Here is a 19724-nt window from a genome sequence, read left to right as displayed (position 1 = left end):
TCCAGATTTTGAGTAGTTTGGTTCTATTTCTTTGTATTTGCTGCTGACGGGTGAATGTGACCAACTCAAGTGCATAGAGCTTCATGACTGAAGAGCACTCAGAATGCGCCGTTTCAGGCTCATACTGAAAGCATTCTAGGATGCTCACCTTTTGGTCCAGTGAGTCTGTTTCTAGGAATTTAACCTAAGGGAGTAATTAAGAATCTACACAGTGACTTATTTATAGAGATGTTTATCACAGCATTGATTGCAATATTAAAAAATCAGCAGGGCGAGGTGGCTCACGCCTGTAATCCTAGCACTTTGGGAGGCTGAGGCTGGTGAGTTGCTTGAGCTCAGGAGTTCGAGACCAGCCTGAGCAGCATGGCAAAACCTCGTCTCTTCAGAAAATACAAAAATTAGCCAGGCATTGTGTGTATGCCTGTAGTCCCAGCTACTCAGGAGGCCAAGGTGGGAGGATCACTTGAACCCGGGAGGTGGAGGTTATAGTGAGCTGAGATTGTGCAGTGAGCCTGGGTGACAAAATGAGACCCTGTCTCAAAAAACAAACAAACAAACAAAAATCAGAGACAACCTTAATTGCCATAATACAACATTGGTCACGTAAATAATGGTGCATCAATTTAGCTGAATACTATTTCACCACAGCAGATGACCTGGTCTTTGGATACTGATTGGCATGAAGAGATGTTCATATTCTGTTGCTATATAAGAGCATGTTAATAGTATAAATAGTAGGATGCCATTTTTTTTTGGAAAGCTGCATATTTGGTTATGTTATGCATAAAATGGAGACTCGGGAAACGTCAAGGTGTCCCTGGTGGTAGTGGGGGTTTGCCTTGAGTGGTATTATATTTTCTTCCTCTAATGTAAATATATTTTCTCTCCAATTAAAATACATAGTTTTATAAATATCTAATCTTTTAAAAAACTGCCTGTAGAGAAGGTTGGTTATTCTTTATTCCTTCAGAGCACTTGTAGGAGAATGTTTAGAATAAATTGCACGCAGGCTTGGAGCCCTGCATGCAGTAACTTGTGCCTTCCTGTTCTTGTTTTTGGCCATTCCTGGAGAGTGTGCCTGCCCTGGTAGTGTCCCACAAAAATGCACCCTCAAAGCGCCTGCTACTTGGCTGTAGCCTCAAGTCCGGTCCTGTAAGTACAGGGTCATCTTAGAAGATGTAAAGAATCCGCTTCTTCCTCTTTCCTGGCAAACCTCTCTGTGCCTGAAAATAGCTCTAGCAGTAGGAGATGGAGAGAGCTAGGGAGATGTAAGCCTACCTTGCTGGAGTTTGTCTCTGAGTTGTAAGGCTCTATTTTTCCTTGTTTTTGTAGGAAAGAACAGCAGTGTTTCAGGAATTTTCACATTCCAGAAGAGGCGTCCTTCTTTGCACGGTACGTATCCTCCTGTGTTCCATGCGAAGGCTGATACATTTCTGTGATGGCTGTGTAATCTTTCGTCTCTTGACAGTTTGTCCTGTGGTCAGTCCTACAGGGCCCAGGAACACTAGGGGCCCCTTGGTGGGGCTGGCCTCTTTGCACCTCTTTCTTGTTACCTGACAGGGCTGCAGATAGCCAGCCACCACCGTGCAGAAGACTTGGCAATTTGGTCACTAATAGTGGCAGCTGTTGGTCTGAAAATGTGTGAATCTTGGAGATTTCTATCCACCAAAAACTTGTAAATTACAGCTATCGGGAGTAATTAGAGCTGAGAAAGTCTTTCCACAACAAAATGACTCTGCTTGCCTCTGATCACCTTTTCTTAAAGGAAAATCGGTGCATTTGGGCTGATTTTATTTGCTGCTGTCTCCGACTGTCATTTGTCCTGTGATTTCAGGGCCAGCTCCCTCAGCCTCAGGCTCTGCAGTCCGGGATAGCTGCCTCCTCCAGCACAACACTGAACTTTTAAACTCATGCCTTTTGTGCTCTTTTGAGATTAAAAACTCAAACCTTCAGTGTTCTCTACCCCCAGGCTGGGGATTCACTTTACCGTAGTTGTTGCTATCTCCAAAGATTAAAATGCCTTCTCTGTTCCATCTTGGATAATGTAACTTAATCCCCAGCTGGTTATTGGAGAAGTCCCTATATACACAGTAATGAAATTGTACCATAAATTTAGTCAATCCAGTGAACAAGTGCTGGGTAGAAACAAAGATACTAAGCTGTTTGAATGCCCATCTAGGCCACATTTGATGCAATTACTTTTTAAGGAACTTGTATTCCATATTCAGTATTAAAGGCAATGGAGACTTTTCTGTCTAAGTGTAGAGTTTCTGTATGAGTGCAGCATGGTTTCTTTTGTGTTTATATATGTGTGCTTATCTGCAAGAGGGGGCTTATTGGTAACCTGCTTATCACAGTGTCATTTCTCGTGTGTGAGGCAAACAGTGGCTCTGCAGACACTCATTCAGACCTGAGAGCTGTAACCATGGAATACTTGCCTCCTGAGGAGATCTGTGTCTGACCAAGTCCTTCCCTTTATGAGGCCCATCCACGAGTCAGATGCTTGAGCTTGTTCTAAAGCCATCTTTATGTGTGGTCTCTAGTGAAGGTTAATTCCAAATAATCTACTTAATAAAGAAATTTGTTGGGCCAGGTGTGGTGGTTCATGCCTACAAGCCCACTACTTTGGGAGGCCGAGGTGGGAGGATCGCTTGAGCTCAGGAGTTCACGACCAGCCTGAGCAACAATATAGCAAGACCCCGTCTCTACAAAAAATATTAAGGAATAAAAATTAGCCAGGCATGGTGGCACGTGCCCGTAGTTCCAACTACTCAGGAGGCTGAGTCAGGAGGATCACTTGAGCCCAGAAGGTCGAGGCTACAGTGAGCTGTGATTGCACCACTGCATTCCAGCCTGAGCAACAGAGCGAGACCTTGTCTCAAAAGAAAAAAAGCGGGGGAAAGAAATTTGTCAAAAATCCTTATTATATCTAACAATACTTTGTGGAACCTGACCCCTATTTGTCTCTTTTCACCCTACTCCCCCTTGCTCCCTACCCTTCAGCAAAACAGCCCCCTCTTTCAGTCCTGGAATGTATCATCTGGCTTTTTCTAGCTTTGGGGCCTTGATTCATGCTAGTCCCTCTGCCTGGAACACTAGCATGATTTTGACTAAACCATCTTTAGGTCTCCCCTTAAATTTTATGTCTTCAGAGAAATGAAACTCAGAAGCCCCCCCGTTCTTCCCCATGGGGCTGTCCCAATGCACCCTACATTTCTTCACCGTAGTGATCATCCCGCCTGGTCTACGTGCCTTCGCAGCCGGTCGTAAGCATGATGAAGACAAGGACTGTGATTTGTTTGCATTTCTATCCCAGTGTCTAGCACAGAGCAGGCATGCAGTAGGCACTTGGTTTTGTAGATCAAATTGGGGGCGCTAGACAGGGCCCAAGAAACTCGATGTTAAGAGCTACCCGTGTGTGTGTTTTTCTAAAGACAGAGATTAATAGACTTGCTCATTGGGAATAAGTTTTTCATTCATCTGGTGTTATCTGAGAAGTGAATGTTCTGGACTGTCAATATTGAAATAGAAAGCAGTAGGAACCTTTGGGGTGGAGTTTGGGTTATGATAGGAACAGAATATTTTATCTTTGACCCATAACATGCTGGATTTATCCCTCAGAAATTGTTGAGTCTCCTAGTATGCAAACACTTTACAGACATGAGTGAGCTGTAAGCCTTAAAGAAAACTCCAGGTATCTGAAGTTCTGTTGTTTGTATTTTTAGTAGCTCTGCATGGAAGAAAAGATTATTCTTTCTGAAATAGTTAATATAATTCTCAGTGAGGTCAAAAGCATACAATCACTTTCCTTGTTCTGTCTGGCTGATGATACCTGCAGGCACGTGGTATCAGCTAGACAAAGAATGCCATTGTTTTGGCAAAGCACAGTACCTCCCAGCCCTCTGCGCCCTGCCAGTCCCAGGTGCCACATGGAAAGAGAACTCTCCCTCGCCCACAGCCTGATTTCTCTAAAGCCCTCAGTCTTTGTTCATTTTCTAGTCCAGGTCACTCCAGCATGCCGATATTCTGGGGACTCTCTTTGCTGTGTAGTGAAGATGACTGGAGAAGAGCTGGGTGGGGTTCATTTCTCTCGGTTGCTGGGCCGGAACAGGAGGGCCGGTTCCCAGTCGTGGGAAGTTCTTCGCTTCCTCTCGGTGTTCCTGCCTCTTCTGCCATGCTTGTTTGCTCTAGCTGATGCTTCTAGCATATGAGAGCTGCGGGGCGAGTGGGACACACACGCTGTAGTAGATGATGCCTGGGTCGGGGAAGATGGTGCCACTCTGCATCCTTTTAAGCAGCCTGTTGCTTGCCAGGCTATCCGAACACTCTCCAGGAGCCTCCTTGGTGTTAATGAGGAACGAGGGCCACTTCAGGACGAGACAGATGGAGAACTGGCTTCTTTTGATAAAGAGGAATCGTGTTGTTAATCGTTACGTGGGGATTTCCCCCCCTTTATACTGTGCCTTTTGCCATTTTAATTTATCATCCCGAGATCCTTTTAACAAGGCCAGAATGAATGTCTTTATGAAAATTTGGAAATAGCAATGTGCTCACACAGAAGTTCACAACTACGCTGTTTCCTTCATGGTTAAAAAGTCCCCCACCCCATTTTCCTTCCTGCTAGGAACAGTTAAGGGTACATGTGTGTGTTTCATTTCATTTTCATTATAAACATCTCAAAAGCAGGGACCTTTTTTATTTCATGCAGCTCTCAAGTCCTGATAATGTGGCTTTGTGTAATGTGGCTGTTCAGTAAAGGTGTGACTATGGTAAGATGGAGTCTAGGCAAAGCATAGCTGGGGGCAAAAGAAATCAGTTTGTGAAAGACGAGGAGTCCTCACACATTCCCAATGTAATTTCGTGTCTTCTGGAAAACTAGATCTAAGAAAAAGCCAAGTTAAGTAGGAAGTAGGGATGAGCAAGAAGGAGTCATTGGAAGTTCAAAGCCTACTTTCCCAAGTGGAATTAAGCAATCAAAGGGATCAGATATCAGACACTGGATTATCTGCAAAATGTTATTTCCTCCTACTTACAGTGAAGAACTCACCCTAAGCCAGAGGAAAGGAACCTTGCTTTTAATACCATCATTATGTTGACGAATTGATAAAGAAGAAGTACCACTGAATGGCCGGAAAATGGAGTTTCCAAGCCACCTGATTTTAAGGCTGACACTAGGTTTTCTGTTGGTCTCCGGTGGCTGTCCTTGATTGTCCCTGGATGGAGTGCAGTCACCTTTTTCCCAGAAAGGAAAGATACCTGCAGCCCGCCCTGGGCGCCAACTGTCCCTTGGCGTCCTCCTTGGCTGTCCGGCGCATGCATTTCTTTTTCAGAAGATGCACCTAAATCACCTGTGCTGCTTTCCTCCACCTTCTCCGTATTTTTTTCCGGTTGAAGCATATTGTTCTGTCTGTGCAGTTCTTAATTTCCTCTCCTCCTGGGAAATTTCCACCGTGCCAGGAGGCTAGGAGACAAAGGAGATAAGGCTGTGAAGAGTCACAATGTCAGTTCTGTGTCCCAAATAAATGTAGACTTTTGTGCTTTTCTCTGGGGTATGCTTTTTAGGTAAAGTATATCTTTTTCATTTTATTTTGTTTTGTTAATGGAAAGATCATTTGGAGATTGTTTGCTGTTTACTCAGTTACGCTAACTCATGTTGCCAGTTTTTTGGCGGCTCCAGCCAAGATCTCTCGCCTCTGACAGCTTCTGCACTCTCTCCTTCCTCCTCTGATTACGCAGCCCAATCTGTCACCCGGACAACGGGGGCCTGGACCCTGCTGATGGCTTTCCACACACGGCAATAATGACTTTTGGCAGGCCGGGAAGGCGTCAGAGGCGAGTGTGCTGCGTCCCTTCTCAGAGAGACGGCAGGCCCCCTCTCCCTGTTAGTAAAAGCACTTTGTGAGGTTCTTGGGTAAATAAATGAGTCATTTTAATCCAACTGACAGGCTGGCACCTGAGCAAGCTGCCTTCCATCTGTACTCCTAGGTCTCATGGAGGCAGCCAATTGTCAGGCCCAGGGCCTTCAAGGCCTCACCGTTGAGTGTCTTTCAGAACTGACTTTAGCAATTCTTTTGCTCTAATGAGCTTAAAGGAATAAAATGAAGCTACATCTAAGTTCTAAGAACAGACAGAACAGAATCCTCTGCCGAGTCTTGGTGGGTCATGATCTCCTGTTGATCTGATGTAGCTGGCTGACTGTGCTCCAGGGAGATGGAGCCTCTGCTGTTTCCCTGGGACCTCTCCCTGGGTGGGGCGGGGGCAGAGAATGAGATATGATGGAGGAGGAGAGTACAGAGACATTGAAATCACTTCTCTGCCCAATTGCCATGATACCAGTTCTTACTTCACCAGGATAAGTGAGATTTACAGAATCTCAGAATACTGAGATTTATAGGTCTGAAGATATTTGTCATATACATGGTCTCATTTGATCTTAGCAACAACCTCATGACGTACATAGCATGGTTCTCCCAGCCATTTTATAGGCGGGGCAGCTGAGGCTCAGCTTGCCAAACTGACCCACGCAGATTGGACAGCCCCTAAGTGGGACTGGAGCAAGCAGTCCAGTTCTCTCTTCCTAGAATAGGACTTGCCTTTCTTTCTCGTTATTCACTGTGGTAGCCTAAAGAAATGGCTGAGTTAAATCTGGGGGAGAGAAAACAAGGAGTATTGGGCAGTGGTTGGCCGTCAGTGAGGTTCCCCCAACACACGCATTAGTGGGAGACCGGAAGATTGTGTCTTAGCCTGTTGTCCAGAGCTAGGTCACCCAAGTAGGAAATAGAGCCTTGAAGACACAATGACAGGCTGCTGGCACCCTTCATCACTCACTGTTGCGCTGTGTTTGGACTCACAGTGAGTTTCATGAACGTCACACGTTATTTTAGAGTCTTTAGAGTCTTAGTGTTTGCTGGTTGAATTTACTAAGCCAATGAGCATTAAATTTTTACAAGGCACGTCTGTGAAGCTCAAGCAGCCCGTGCCTACGTGGATCTCCCACTGCAGTGCACTTAAAGACAAGAAATCAGTTCTTCACAAGAGCTTTGCAGATGTAAGAACTCATCAGTGTTTCTAAAAACATAAACTGTAGTTGGTGTAGAAAGCGGCTCCCGCTCCCGTTTAGATAGAGAACATCCTAAATTGTGTTCTCAAAGGCATCAGCTCTGCAGCATCAGCCTTCAGCTTCCAGAGCCTGTGGGAGCTGTCTGAAAACACTTTGTGGGTGGTTGACACACTTTTAGTGCGTTTAACTTCTGCTTACACACTTATAAATGCAGCCTAGCCAGCATTCAAAGGAAACCTGCAAATCTCAGGTACGAGTGAAGGCAGACAAATCCTGAGGTACCCTCAGTGGTCCTTCTGGGGGAGTGATGGTGGGGTGGTGTCTCCCTCAAGTCCTGCCTCTGATGCTGGGGGAAGCAGGAGTGTGTTTCTTTTCTTTTTCTTCTTCTCTTTTTTTTTTGAGACAGAGTTTTGCTCTTGTTGCCCAGGCTGGAGTGCAACGGCGCAATCTTGGCTCACTGCACCCTCCACCTCCCGGGTTCAAGCAGTTCTCCTGCCTCTGTCTCCGAAGTAGCTGGGACTACAGGCATGCACCACCATGCCTGGCTAATTTTGTGTTTTTAGTAGAGATTGGGTTCACCATGTTGGTCAAGCTGGTCTCGAACTCCTGACCTCAGGTGATTCACCCACCTCGGCCCCCCAAAGTGCTGGGATTATAGGTGTGAGCCACTGCGCCCACCGGGAGTGTGTTTCTTACAGAAACTTCGCATAGTATTATTGTTTTTCAAAAAAGCTATGTACAGGCCAGGCACGGTGGCTCACACCTGTAATCCTAGCACTTTGGGAGGCCGAGGCGGGCAGATCATGAGGTCCAGGAGATCGAGACCACTGCATTCCAGCCTGGGCGACAGAGCGAGACTCCATCTCAAAAAAAAAAAAAAAAAAAAGCTATGTACATATGAATCCTTTGTGATACTTAACAGTGGGTTGGGGGTGGGCTGGTTTTACAAAAGTATCCCAGAGCTGTGAAATGGAAGGAAGGAATGATAGACTTAAAGAGTCATCAAGGTAACAGTACAAACAAGGGCCATCAGTAAATGCTAAAAAGCCTTGGGTGAAAGGTTTTAGGAAACAGGACCATGCTATTCGCATGGTCTCAAAGTGTAACTCCCCAGTTACTTACTCATTACGAAGGAGAAAGTCACCTTCTCAACAGAGGGACCCATACAGGACAGACTGCCCCAGTGTGTTTCCCGACATGGAACCATGGGAAGCACACACCACCCTGAGGTTGTTTGTGCCAGAAAGCCTAACCACAACCTTACCATGAGGAAGCAGTTAGACAAATCCAGTTGTCCGATGTCCTCAGGAACATTTTGATGTTCTTAAAAAATGACAGACATCGAAAAACTAAGTAAGTCAATCAAAGGCAGGGGTATGGTTCCAAACTAAGGAAGTCTACAGAGACACAACGGAGTGCATGACCTACCATCTGATCCTAGTTTAGGAAAGAAAAACAACTGTAAGAGGCATCTTAAGGCGTGGTGGCTCGTGCCTGTAATCCCAACGCTTTGGGAGGCTGAGATGGGGGGATCGCTTGAGCCCAGGAGTTTAAGACCAGCCTGGGCAGAAAGAATCTAGATTAGCCGGGTGTGGTGGAACTTACCTCTGGTCGTCCAGCTATTCAGGAGGTCGAGGCCAGAGCATCACTTGAACCCAGGAGGTTGAGGCTGCAATGAGCAGTGATTGTGCCACTGCACTCCAGCCTGGGCAGCAGAATGAGACCCCATCTTTAAAAAAAAAAAAAAAAAAAGACATCTTAGGTACAGTTGGAGAATTTGAATATGGACTATTTATTAGAAAATGCTATTCAGCATTAAATTTCTGAGGTGTGATAACGGTGGTGTAGTTATAATGGTGGTGTGGTTATGTAGATCAGTGTCCTTTTACTTAGGAGGTATGTGTTAAAGTATTTAGGGTTAAATTGTCATGATGTTTGCAACCTACTTTCAGATGGTTCAGAAAAATGTGCTTGCATATGTGTGTGTGTGCGTGGGCATGCGTAGATAGAACACAAATGGGCCAAAGACTGGTGGTGGCAGAATCTAGGTAAAGGAGTTACATCTGTATCGCCTTCATCTAGATTGTACTAGTCTTTTAACTTTTCTGTAGGTTTAAATTTTTCTAAATAAAAATTGTAGGGGAAATGATAAGAATTCATTGTTAAAGCCAAACACAAAGAGAAAAGTAAAAATCCCCCTAGATCCCTCTGTCCAGAGATAACCACAGTTGGTGGTTTTGTGAGCCTCTATCATGGTATTGGTTCTCCATCTGCCTATTTAATGTGTTTTGGGTGTCGTTACTCCTCCTTTATTTAACTTTTTTGTTGAAGAAACCAGATCATTTGTCTTTTAGAATACCCTACATTCAGGATTTGGCTAATTGTGTCCTCACGGTGTTCAACATGTTCCTCTTTCCCATACTTCCTGTAAACTAGTAGTTGGATCTAGAGACTTATTAGATTTAGGTTCTAGGTTTCAGGTTTTATTTTGTTTGGTGAGAATATGTCATAAGTGATACTCTGTATTTCCTATAGTGACAGCTGTTTATCTTTTTAAATTATGCCAATACACTTCGGTCTGAGTCAAAAGTATCAAAGTTCATTAAAGGAAGTGTAGCTTCCATCTTTATCCTGTCCTTCCTCTTCTTTTCCTCCCCTGGCGATAACTGTTTTTTTAAGCTTTGGGGGTTCTTCCCACCATTATTTCCTACTGAAATATGAGCAAATATGTTTGTATTTTCCCAACTTCTTACACAAGCATACTAGACACACTCAAAATATATCCTAGAGTCTCCATATCCGTATATAGAAATCTTTGTTCTTTTTATAGCTGTATAGTACTCTGTTATATGAGGTATTGCTGTATTTTATTGAACCTGTCTTCTGCTGGTTGACAGTTTTTTTCTAGATCTACAATTTATATCATTTTGTATTTTTGTCAGTGTATCCTTTTTTGTGTGGACTTTTAGAAGTGATACTGCTCTGGGTCAAGAGCAAATGCACATGTAATTTTGCTAGATACTACCAAATTCCCTGCCATAGGGATTCCCACCAGCAGCATATGAGGGACATGGGATCATTTTTGATGGTGGAATGCGGTATAATATAATATGGCCTTGAAAAAGCAAAGCAAACCTGGATTCGAGGATTATTTCTACTTCCCAGCTGTGTGTCCCCAAACAAAATACTTTATCTCTCTTAATTTTGGTTTTGTCATCTGTCAGATGGGGGTAATAGTTGTTTTGAGGATTAGCCAAGATAACGCAGGTAAAGGTCTCAGCGCAGTGTGTAGTGGGTAGTAAGTGTTCAGTAAATGTTGACTGGGACACTCTTGTTACAACTGTTATTCTTGAAGAATGAATGCTGAGTACAGATGTATGCTAAAGTCAGGGAAATTCCCACTTTCTAGTCTGCTAGAATGGTGAGAGACGTGAGAGAGTAGAGAATTTTTGCTCTTTGGGTGGTGACTACTTGAAAAGATACATAAAATTAAAAAATAAATCTCTATTGCTTTTATAGTTTTTCAGCTATCTAGCTAAATCTTTGAAGTGATTAATGGGCTTGGCCTGTATTCTAATCCAGCTACCTGAAGTGATGGGGGTAGGGGATTACTAGATCCTTGCTGCCCTCTGAGGCCAGAAAGCAAAATCCTAAGTAAATGCTTTGCACTTCACTCCCACAGCGAATGCCTTGAGGGGAGATGTTCCAGAACACACCTCAAGGCCAGCTTGTTAGGCGTTGCTCATGGTTGTGGGCGGGGGGTGATAATCCATGAATGTGTTCCTCAAGTGGTTTTTCAGATAAAATGTAAATCAATAAAACATGCTAGAAGAGTTCAGAGTTCTTTACATTACACAACTGATAATTACTGTTTAAGTTCCTAGGCTAACCTGTAGATTCTTTTAGCAAAGGGTGTTGTGACTCCCTCATCAATGGGTTCTGTAGAATTTGCCCCTAAATCAGAATTTTTAACCACAAGAGGACTGCAGTAGGTCCCTGAGCCCCCTGAAGTTGTATGCAGGACTGTGTGTGTGTGTGTGTGTGTGTGTGTGTGTGTGTGTGTGTGTGTGTGTGTACTGGGCATATACGTGTATGCCCGAATGTGTGTGTACTGTGGGCGGGTGAACTCTCAGAGTTTGCATTAAATTATCAAACATATCCATGACCCCAGAAAGGTTCAGAAACTCAGTGTTAAACCATATTCTTTTCTTTTTTAAAGGATGTTGCAGCTCGGGGCTTAGATCTCCCTCAAGTCACGTGGATTGTTCAGGTAATTTTTTAGTTGTTAAGGTGTAAGCTTTAGGCAGGAATATATGATCATGAGTAGATGCATTGGCTTTAAGTAGAATAATTATTATTATCCTCTTGGGTGTTGCCCTGGTAACCAGGCAGCAAACCAGCCTTATCTGTTCAATTCCCCTGACATCTTTCCTTAACCCAGCCCACCTCACCACTGCAGCAAAACAGCCAGAATGTGCGTTCACGAGAGGGAGGTGGCAGGCTGTCCTGCTTCTAGACTAATTCGTGTCACAAACCAAAATTTCAACAACCCTGAAAATAATGGGAATTACCTCGGTCCCTGGGAGGCCTCATTGTGTCCAGAAGGAGATGGCTCAGCTGTCCGAGAGCCGTGTCCGTGTACATTGACCTGCAGGGAGCAATTAAGTTCCTGACAGCATCTTACACATACCTCTAGCCTTAGACGCTTTGCCAGAGGGTACAGGTGTTAGCACTAGAGTCTGGTGGTTTTAGTTTTGTTTTTTCTTTTCATTAGTTTACAGAATGGTATTTTTAAGCCCTTTTGTGTCGGGGCTGGGGGACGTGCCCTGTTGACGTGAGTCATGGTTTATTCACATTTTAGTGGGATTGCATGCCTGTCACTGGCCAGGATGTCTGATCTGCTCACTGCAGATGATCACTTTAGAACTGGAGGCATTGTATCTTCTTTCCTGCTGGCCACAGAGTGAACTGAAGATAAGGCAATGACAGTTTTAATGTACGGGAGGCCAGACATACAGAATTGATCATTTAGAGCTTATATTGTGAATATTGATTCATTTAATATGCCTAGCCTCCCATACATTATATTGACCTTGGCCCTCATCTCTCTGATATGTGTAGCATCAAAGGGAAAAAAAAGGGAAGAATGAGTGGATGGTCATTTAGCTTTAATGATGACAAAGTTATTACCAAAGAAAACATAAAATGCTTTGCATTATCCATCGTAATGAGTGATAGAGTCTGCTCTTTTCTCTGAGTTGGCAGTGCTCTCCGTGCAAGCAGAAGTATGTCCCTACCTGCAGGGAACCTGCCCCTCACCTGCCCGCATTCTGTAGAATGGCCATCATTCTGAAGGACTGAGTGGGGCTGCTGCAGGCTGGTGGGGACCAGCTCCTGGGGCCTGCTCCTGGTGGCCTGGCATCAGAGGTAGACCCTGCCCACAGAGCAGGGAGCCCCTTCATCCTTACACCCTCCAGTGTCCTCTGGACACCTCACCCTGTGGCCTTGTCTACCAAGGAAGTAGGCCAAGGTCATGTGGTCATCCTGGAGAAATTTACCCCCACCTGCCTACATTTTCACCTCATCCAGTCACCACAGTGAAAAGATGCAAATAAGAAAATGAAGAGACCTGTGGAGAAGTAAAATTAAAAAGGAGATACTGGGATGAGAAGACGTCTCGTTTATCGGAAACTTGGCCACTGTTCACATTTGCTTGTCGGAGCCTTGTTATTTCCAGTGAAGCCAGGAGTTTCAGGGTTGGGTGACTTCTCCTTGTGATTGTGTTAGGGTAACCACAGCACCAGGATTTAATTCTTGGGATACCTGGAGGCAGGTGAGGAGTATTGCACTTCCAATTAATGGCAGTCTTTTGATCTATGAATGCCTTCATTTTTGTTACCCTTTTTAGTACAACGCTCCATCTTCACCTGCAGAATACATCCACCGGATTGGAAGAACCGCCCGGATTGGCTGCCATGGGAGCAGCCTGCTCATTTTGGCTCCTTCGGAGGCAGAATATGTCAACTCGTTGGCTTCTCACAAAATCAAGTGAGTCAGAAACCTGAATGGGGTTTCGGCTGATCTCACCTAATTAACTTTCTGTCGCTTTTTACAGTGAATGGGCCTTGTAAGCTGACGAAGAGCCATTAACCCTTGTGATCCCTAAATGAGTCCCAGAATAGCCAGTGGCAAAAACTAAAACCTTTAATATCCTCAGCACATGACAGTTTTCATTGCGTTGCCAGACTAAGTCACAGGACGATCTGTTGTACTTGGTTTTCTTTTAGAGAGCTGCGTTTCGTTTCTCCTGCTGCAAGATAAGTGTGCACCATCTTCACAGCTTCTGAAAGGCCTCTTATTCACAACTTTTATTTCTTGCAATTAATGGTTTGTATCTTCAACGCTGATTTGTCTTTTAAAGAAATAATGCTTTTTACTCATCACACAATTTCCCTCCCCCAGGAAGATGAACCCAGGGGAAATGATTTTGAGGCAGTTGAAATCCACACTACACTCACAGCCAGGACATTCAGCTGCCATCTTGTGTGTCACAGTTCAGCACCTCATACCTCTGCGTAAAGCCCTGAATTCCAGACCTGGTGTGCCATGAGCACACAGCCCAGCTCGCTGTAAATGGGATAGTCTTATTTCTTTTTCCTTGCCCAGCCCTGTGTTTTATGTAAAACATCAAATAAAACTGCAACACTTTTCTCCCCTAAAGTACAGTGCTAGAAAAAAGCACTACATTCTTCATTGGAATGAAAACATCCTAGCAGGCAGCCTGGGGGCCTGTTGTGGGGTGCAGCCCACTCAGTTGCAGGAGCCGTGTGTGGCTGTCCCCACCACACCTGCCCCATCTCCCATCCACAGAACTCTGCCTCTCATGCTAGTAAGACTTTTCAAAACTCTTTCAAGGTTGTTAGTGTGAACACTTACGGACTGAGGCTCATTCAGAAAACATGCTGTGTGTCCTTCAGTGTTGGGGGAGGCAGGAAACTACTCCTGGTTGTAATGTCAGGGGGCCAAAATAATAGTTTGGGTTTTCCTTTCTTCAGTGTGTTCTTTATCTTAACACAATCTGTCAGTTGAAAGAGTGGTTTTTATTTGTTAAGGAAGATGTGCATATTGTATCTTATTAGTGAAAGAAGTCTCATATAGATCAGTCAGTCACTTTTCACCCAGCGCTGCTTCTCCGGCTGAGTTCTGAGCTCCCTCAGCTGGAGGCTGGCTGGCCTCTCTTTGCTGCCCTTTCAGCATCGAGGCTGACACCCACCAGGCGGGTGTACCAGGAACCCTGGGGAAGGTAAAATGCAAGCCCGCTGGCGCAGCCAGTTTCCTTTTCCTCCCTGACCCTGTTCTCACAGGCTGGGAGCCCGTCACAATGCTGCTGGTGGCTGCTTTTCTCTGTCATAGGAATTTGTGTACATGCAGAAAGCATCTTCAGAATTTTGTGTTGTGACCCCACGATAGAAAATGTAGTCACCACACCGTAACAGCCTGTCAGTCGCTCCACACTTCTTTTCCTCTTCCTTCCATTCTAGAGCTACAAATTCCATTTTCCCATTCCTTCCTGGCCGCAGCTCTCTGGATGTTCCCCCATGCTCATTCACTTTAACATGACCTCTTCCTAAGAAAAATGAGTGACAGCAGTTGCAGAGCCCAATGATAATTGTCTAATGCCAGAGTTAACAGCAGAGGTGCCTCTGTCTGCTCTCTTCATTTTTCTCTAATAACACATTCAAGTAGATTGCTATGAAGGGCTCAGATATAAAGCTAAAATTGAGAAGGGAAAACAGTGATTAGCAAAGGCACGAAGTATTAGGGAGTCAGGTATATTTTAAAGACATAACAAATACCATCATCTGCTGTGATGATCTTGTCTGGAAAAAATAGTGTGCCCGCATTTACGTGACTCCCTTTTTAATCCCGCATTAGAAAGGAGACAACTCAGTGATAACGCCACCTCTTCTGAAAGGAGGAAGTGTGGGTCTTTTGGGGAGGAACTCTGCAGGGTGGTGGAAGAGCATTTGCGTGAGGAGGGAGGGTCCTTGCATGAGCCCCACTTCACTGGCGTCTGCTCTGAAAACTCACTTGTGAGGGTCCTGGGCCTGGACTGCTGCTTCCTCGTGGGCGCACTGTAATCACCTTAAACAGACATCAGAATCTGGGTTATTACGTTGCAGTCATGCATTGTTCTTCCCAATTTCTGTTTGAGGAAAGGCTCTACATTGGCTGTATCTATACATGAACTGTTTCTTTGACTTAATGCAAAACAACAACAACAACAACAACAACAAAACCCCTATTAACTAGTTGCAAAGTGCGCTGTGGGAAGAAGCAGACTGGAAAGTTTTTAGAATCCAAAAGGTCGACTCCTAAATATTTTTTGAGGAGGAAGCATGTGCATGTTTCGTGCCTGAGAACATGAGAGCCAGGCAGAGGGGCGTTGGGAGGGCTGAGGCACCACAGGGCAGATTGGAGAAGGCAGGCCGAGGCTCTCGGCAGCAAGGGTCAGCACGACAAATGGCTGCCCGCCTTCCTAGACCGAGAGCTGCAGTGCTCGCCCTGGCAGTTGAATGGAGCAGACAGGGCAAGAGACAGGCTCCTGGGCCATTGCCACCTCTGTCTAGATGCTCAGAACTTTGCTTCTGCATTCTTTTGACTTCTTTGTATTTGTCAACTTCTTAACTTTTTTCTGCCTCCCCTTTAAATGTGTTTCTAATGAAAATCATCATTGGTTTATTAAAATGTAAATGCTTCATCGAAACGTGTATTTCTTAGATCAGGCATAAGACAGTTCCCTGAATTTATTTATTTATCCATCTCGTTTCGTACTAAGGTGAGGTGATTCAGATCTGTTGATGGACCCATAAATAATCATAGTAGATTTGCTTTGTTCCTCAGAAGCAGCAGTTTCTCAGGAAGAGGAAGAAGGCCCTTTTAAACTGTAAATCACTCCTGTTCCCTCTCAGCTCCTGTTTGCTTAGGGTGTGTGGTTCCCCGACATCGCCATGTGGACACAGCATATGAGCCACACTCTGGCTGGAATATCAGCACGTGCATTTGAGAACACTGCCTTTCTGTTCTGTGGCATATTTAGCTTTTTGTATTCCTGACTGCAAACGGCATTACTCTTTTCTTTCTGCTTCAATATTTGACTCCAAATTCTTGCATTTCTTTTATTTTTGTGTTTTTCCTCTTTTTTTCTCAAGAAAAAAGTGATGAAGCAAATCAGACCAAGAAAAAGATGGGACTGGGCTCTGTTTTCACCTTCCCTCGGGGTGCCAAGCACAAATGAGAGGCGAGTTCAATACCCATGCATTCCTCTCTCCTATGAAAAATAGATTTCCCATGAAGTCAGGGCACTCTCCCTCTGACTCCTGCCCTTTCAGAGCATGCTCTGCCTCCTCTGGTTGACTCTTTGCTGCTGTAAAAAGGCTTCACTCATCCATAGGGCTGTGAGTTGGCAGCAGAGAGAGGTTGCTGAGGGGTGAGGGCTGGGGGTGTGCAGGGAGATGACACATTTCAGGTAAATCGCTGTCAGAGACGTGGCATTTTCATTCATAGCCTTGTCAGAGTAACCTTTGGGTGAAAGGGGGAGAATTGTCTTCTCCCACCTAAGAGGTTGCCGTTCATGTTTTAATTTGCTGTTACGTTTTCAAAAAAAAAAGAGCATACAACAAAATCATTTGTCTTTTTATGATCTGTTTCCCCCTCAGAACTCCTTCTTCTCTTTCTGTTTCTCTTTCTCCCTGGGAAGTATCCTTTCAGCAGCTCACGTTTCTTCCTTCATCTCTGACACGCAAGTCTCTCTCTGCTCCCTACATTCAAATGCTGTGGCCTTGCAGTCGATTGGATGAAGCGGAGGCTTTCCAGACTCCACTGCTAGGCAGGTCTGACTGTTGTGTTCTGGCTCCTTGTGGCTTCTGTTCCTGAGTGAAGCCCAAGCTCTTGTCTCAGTGCTTGGCACACAGCTCCGGCTTCGTTAGAGATCCTTTGGTCTTCACCCATCAGTAATTAAGAGATGGGGGAGTGAAGCTCCTCCAGGGTAGAAGAAGAAAGGCCAGTGCTGCTGTGGACAGGGCTTTGTGCCCTCGTTACCCTCACAGGGGTGTTTACCCCACAGTGGAGGATGTTTGGCCACCCTTTTCTTCCTTTTTTTTTTTTTCCTCTTCAGTATAAACTAAAGAGACCAAAATGCGTCTATTTCATGATCATCTGCTCAAATCAAGGGAGTGGATCAGTGAGTGGGCACACTTATTTGGTATTCAAGATTTCTTAAGAAATAATGACATAATCTCTATTAAGGAAATTCTAAATGTAGCCTATTTTAAATGCATCAGAGAGGAAAGAAATTGTCGGGAATATCATCCTGTCCCTTTAATATCATAGAGGTCCCCTTCTCAATTCCTAAGGGTTTAGGAAAATATTTCCTTTCCTAGGAAGGTGTCACTTCTACTTCATGTCTAATTAGCTCAAGAATAGGCCAGTTTTGTGCATCAAGGTCTTGGGTGTTTTTGAAAGAGCAAAAAGTTACCTTGCTGTGCCCTTCCTTTTACAGCGTTTCTGAGATTAAGATGGAAGATATTTTGTGTGTTCTGACAAGAGATGATTGTTTTAAAGGGAAACGATGGGGAGCCCAGGTGAGTTTTGTTATTTATTGTGCTCGCTGCCAACAGATGTGACTCACTTGATTTGGGGTAGTAGAGACTTTGTGTATGGGTTACTTCCTCTGTCAAGTAACACATTTATTTTAAGAACCATGAACATTAGATGAGGCCAAATCTTGATTGTTTTTTTTTTTTCCTCGTCTTTGCTTCTGGATGCGTTTGCCACTCTCATCTAGCGAGTGGGCTACGGTCCATTCTGGAAGCCTGCCAGACAGCAGCAGGCTCCCCAGAAAAGAGGTCCAGGCCAGAATGAGTCTGGAGGCAGCGCCACACGTTCAGCCCCGGTGGTCCCTGTCCAGATTCTCAGCAAGGACGGCTGCCTAGACCTGCCTATCCCAGACAGCGTGGAAGAAATAAGTATCTCCGTGTCTCCTTTCAGACACAGTTAGTTCATCCATTTTTTAATGTGTGTGTGCTATCCACAGAGGAAGAGTAAAGTTGAGATCATTAAGAAGAAAAATTTTTATTATCCATGCAGTTCCATATGGAGATTCTGAGCAGGTGCAGGCAGCCCTGGGCACCCTTTTCTGCTCTTTCTCTTAAGGCTGCACCCGACTAGACCATTATTCCCTCACCCCACACCACCCCCTTACTCAGTATTCCCGTGTGTGGGTGCAGTGTTGCTATATGTAATTTTGTCTATGAGATATTAATCACTTGAATATTTTACATTTGTTTTTGTATGCCTGAGGATGGACTGGAAAATCAGGGCCAGATAGATCAAGCTTAAGAGTTTCTTTCATGCTTTAGCATGTGCCTGAATTTGGATCATTATTCTCCCTGAGCAGGGAGGGACCCCGTTTCACTGAGCCTGACTTAAATTCTCTTGTTTTAGAGAGCATCTAAGGAAATGTATGTAATACCAGGAGAGGAGATAGCCATAGCCTCTATTAGCAAAGTGTGTGTTCCCAACCTAGGACTGTGCTACACTCTTTATGTGCACGGTCCCATTTAATCTTATAGCAATCCGAGAAGTTGGTGATGGCCCCAATTTATAGATGAGGAAACTGAGACTTAGAGAGGTAAGGGAACTTTCACAGGGGCACACTAATATGCTTTAGTCATTCTGGGATTTGAAGTCTTAACTTCAAAGCACATATATTTAACTGTATACCAATATGCCTTTATTAGTATTAACTAAACCAAGATAATTGAGTCTTTTTTTAAATAAGGAAATGTTAGTCATTTTTAGAGGTGAAATTTGATCAACCACAGCAAAGATCCCTGTGAACAATAAAAGCTGTTAAAGACTCCATTGGTCATCAGGTTACTTTAAGCTAGTCAGTACTTCATATAAGACTCGTAAGCCTCTGGACCACCCTTTATTAAGTTTCTTGTTAGGGGTGTTGACCTGTGACCAGACAGATCTTCATTGGTCTTGGCACACTTCCGTTCTTTTGGAACTATCATAAATTCTAGTTAAGGGGCTTTTTTGGTTTCTTTCTTTTTTTTTTTTTTTTTGAGACAGAGTCTCGCTCTGTCGCCCATGCTGGAGTGCAATGGTGCCATCTTGGCTCACTGCAACCCCCGCCTCCCAGGTTCGAGTGATTCTCCTGCCTCAGCCTCTTGAGCAGCTGGGATAACAGGCACATGCCACCACGCCCAGCTAATTTTTTCTTATTTTTAGTAGAGACAGGGTTTCACCATGTTGGTCAGGCTGGTCTCGAACTCCTGACCCCATGATTCACCTGCCTTGGTCTCCCAAAGTGCTGGGATTACAGGTGTGAGCCACCATAGCCGGCCTTTTGGTTTCTTTTTTAATGTTCCCCCAGATACTTCATTATGGCTCCAGGGCAGCTCTGTGGGATCAGCAGGGAGCAGATGCGGATCTGTTGGAGGAGGCAGTGTAGCAGAGTGGCTAAGAGCGTGGCCTTAGGGTCATGTTCCTCATCTGTCACCAGTGTGTGACCTTGGGCAGGGACTGGACCTCTCTAAGCCTTAGTTTCTTTTCGGAGAGGCAGTGTAGCAGAGTGGCTAAGAGCACACCTCAGGGT

The 19724-nt window shown here is 44.6% G+C and overlaps 1 protein-coding gene across 11 annotated transcripts in view; it reads left to right on the top strand.

Annotated features, from left to right (window-relative positions):
* DDX31 (DEAD-box helicase 31) overlaps positions 1-19724 on the top strand; it is a 122504-nt gene that overhangs the window by 27018 nt on the left and 75762 nt on the right. For 4 of the 11 annotated variants that reach the window (XM_063696819.1, XM_055351409.2, XM_019033885.4 and 1 more), the window contains exons 14-17: positions 1333-1392; positions 11280-11330; positions 12969-13108; positions 17622-17703. In XM_063696819.1, coding sequence (XP_063552889.1) covers positions 1333-1392; positions 11280-11330; positions 12969-13108; positions 17622-17703 — 333 coding nt within the window. The other 7 variants (XR_010130384.1, XM_063696818.1, XM_004048776.4 and 4 more) reach the window with 5 other exon arrangements.

This window comes from Gorilla gorilla, chromosome 13 (assembly GCF_029281585.2).
Source record: "Gorilla gorilla gorilla isolate KB3781 chromosome 13, NHGRI_mGorGor1-v2.1_pri, whole genome shotgun sequence".
Lineage (NCBI taxonomy): Eukaryota > Metazoa > Chordata > Mammalia > Primates > Hominidae > Gorilla > Gorilla gorilla.
This window is presented reverse-complemented; position numbering and strand designations above follow the sequence as displayed.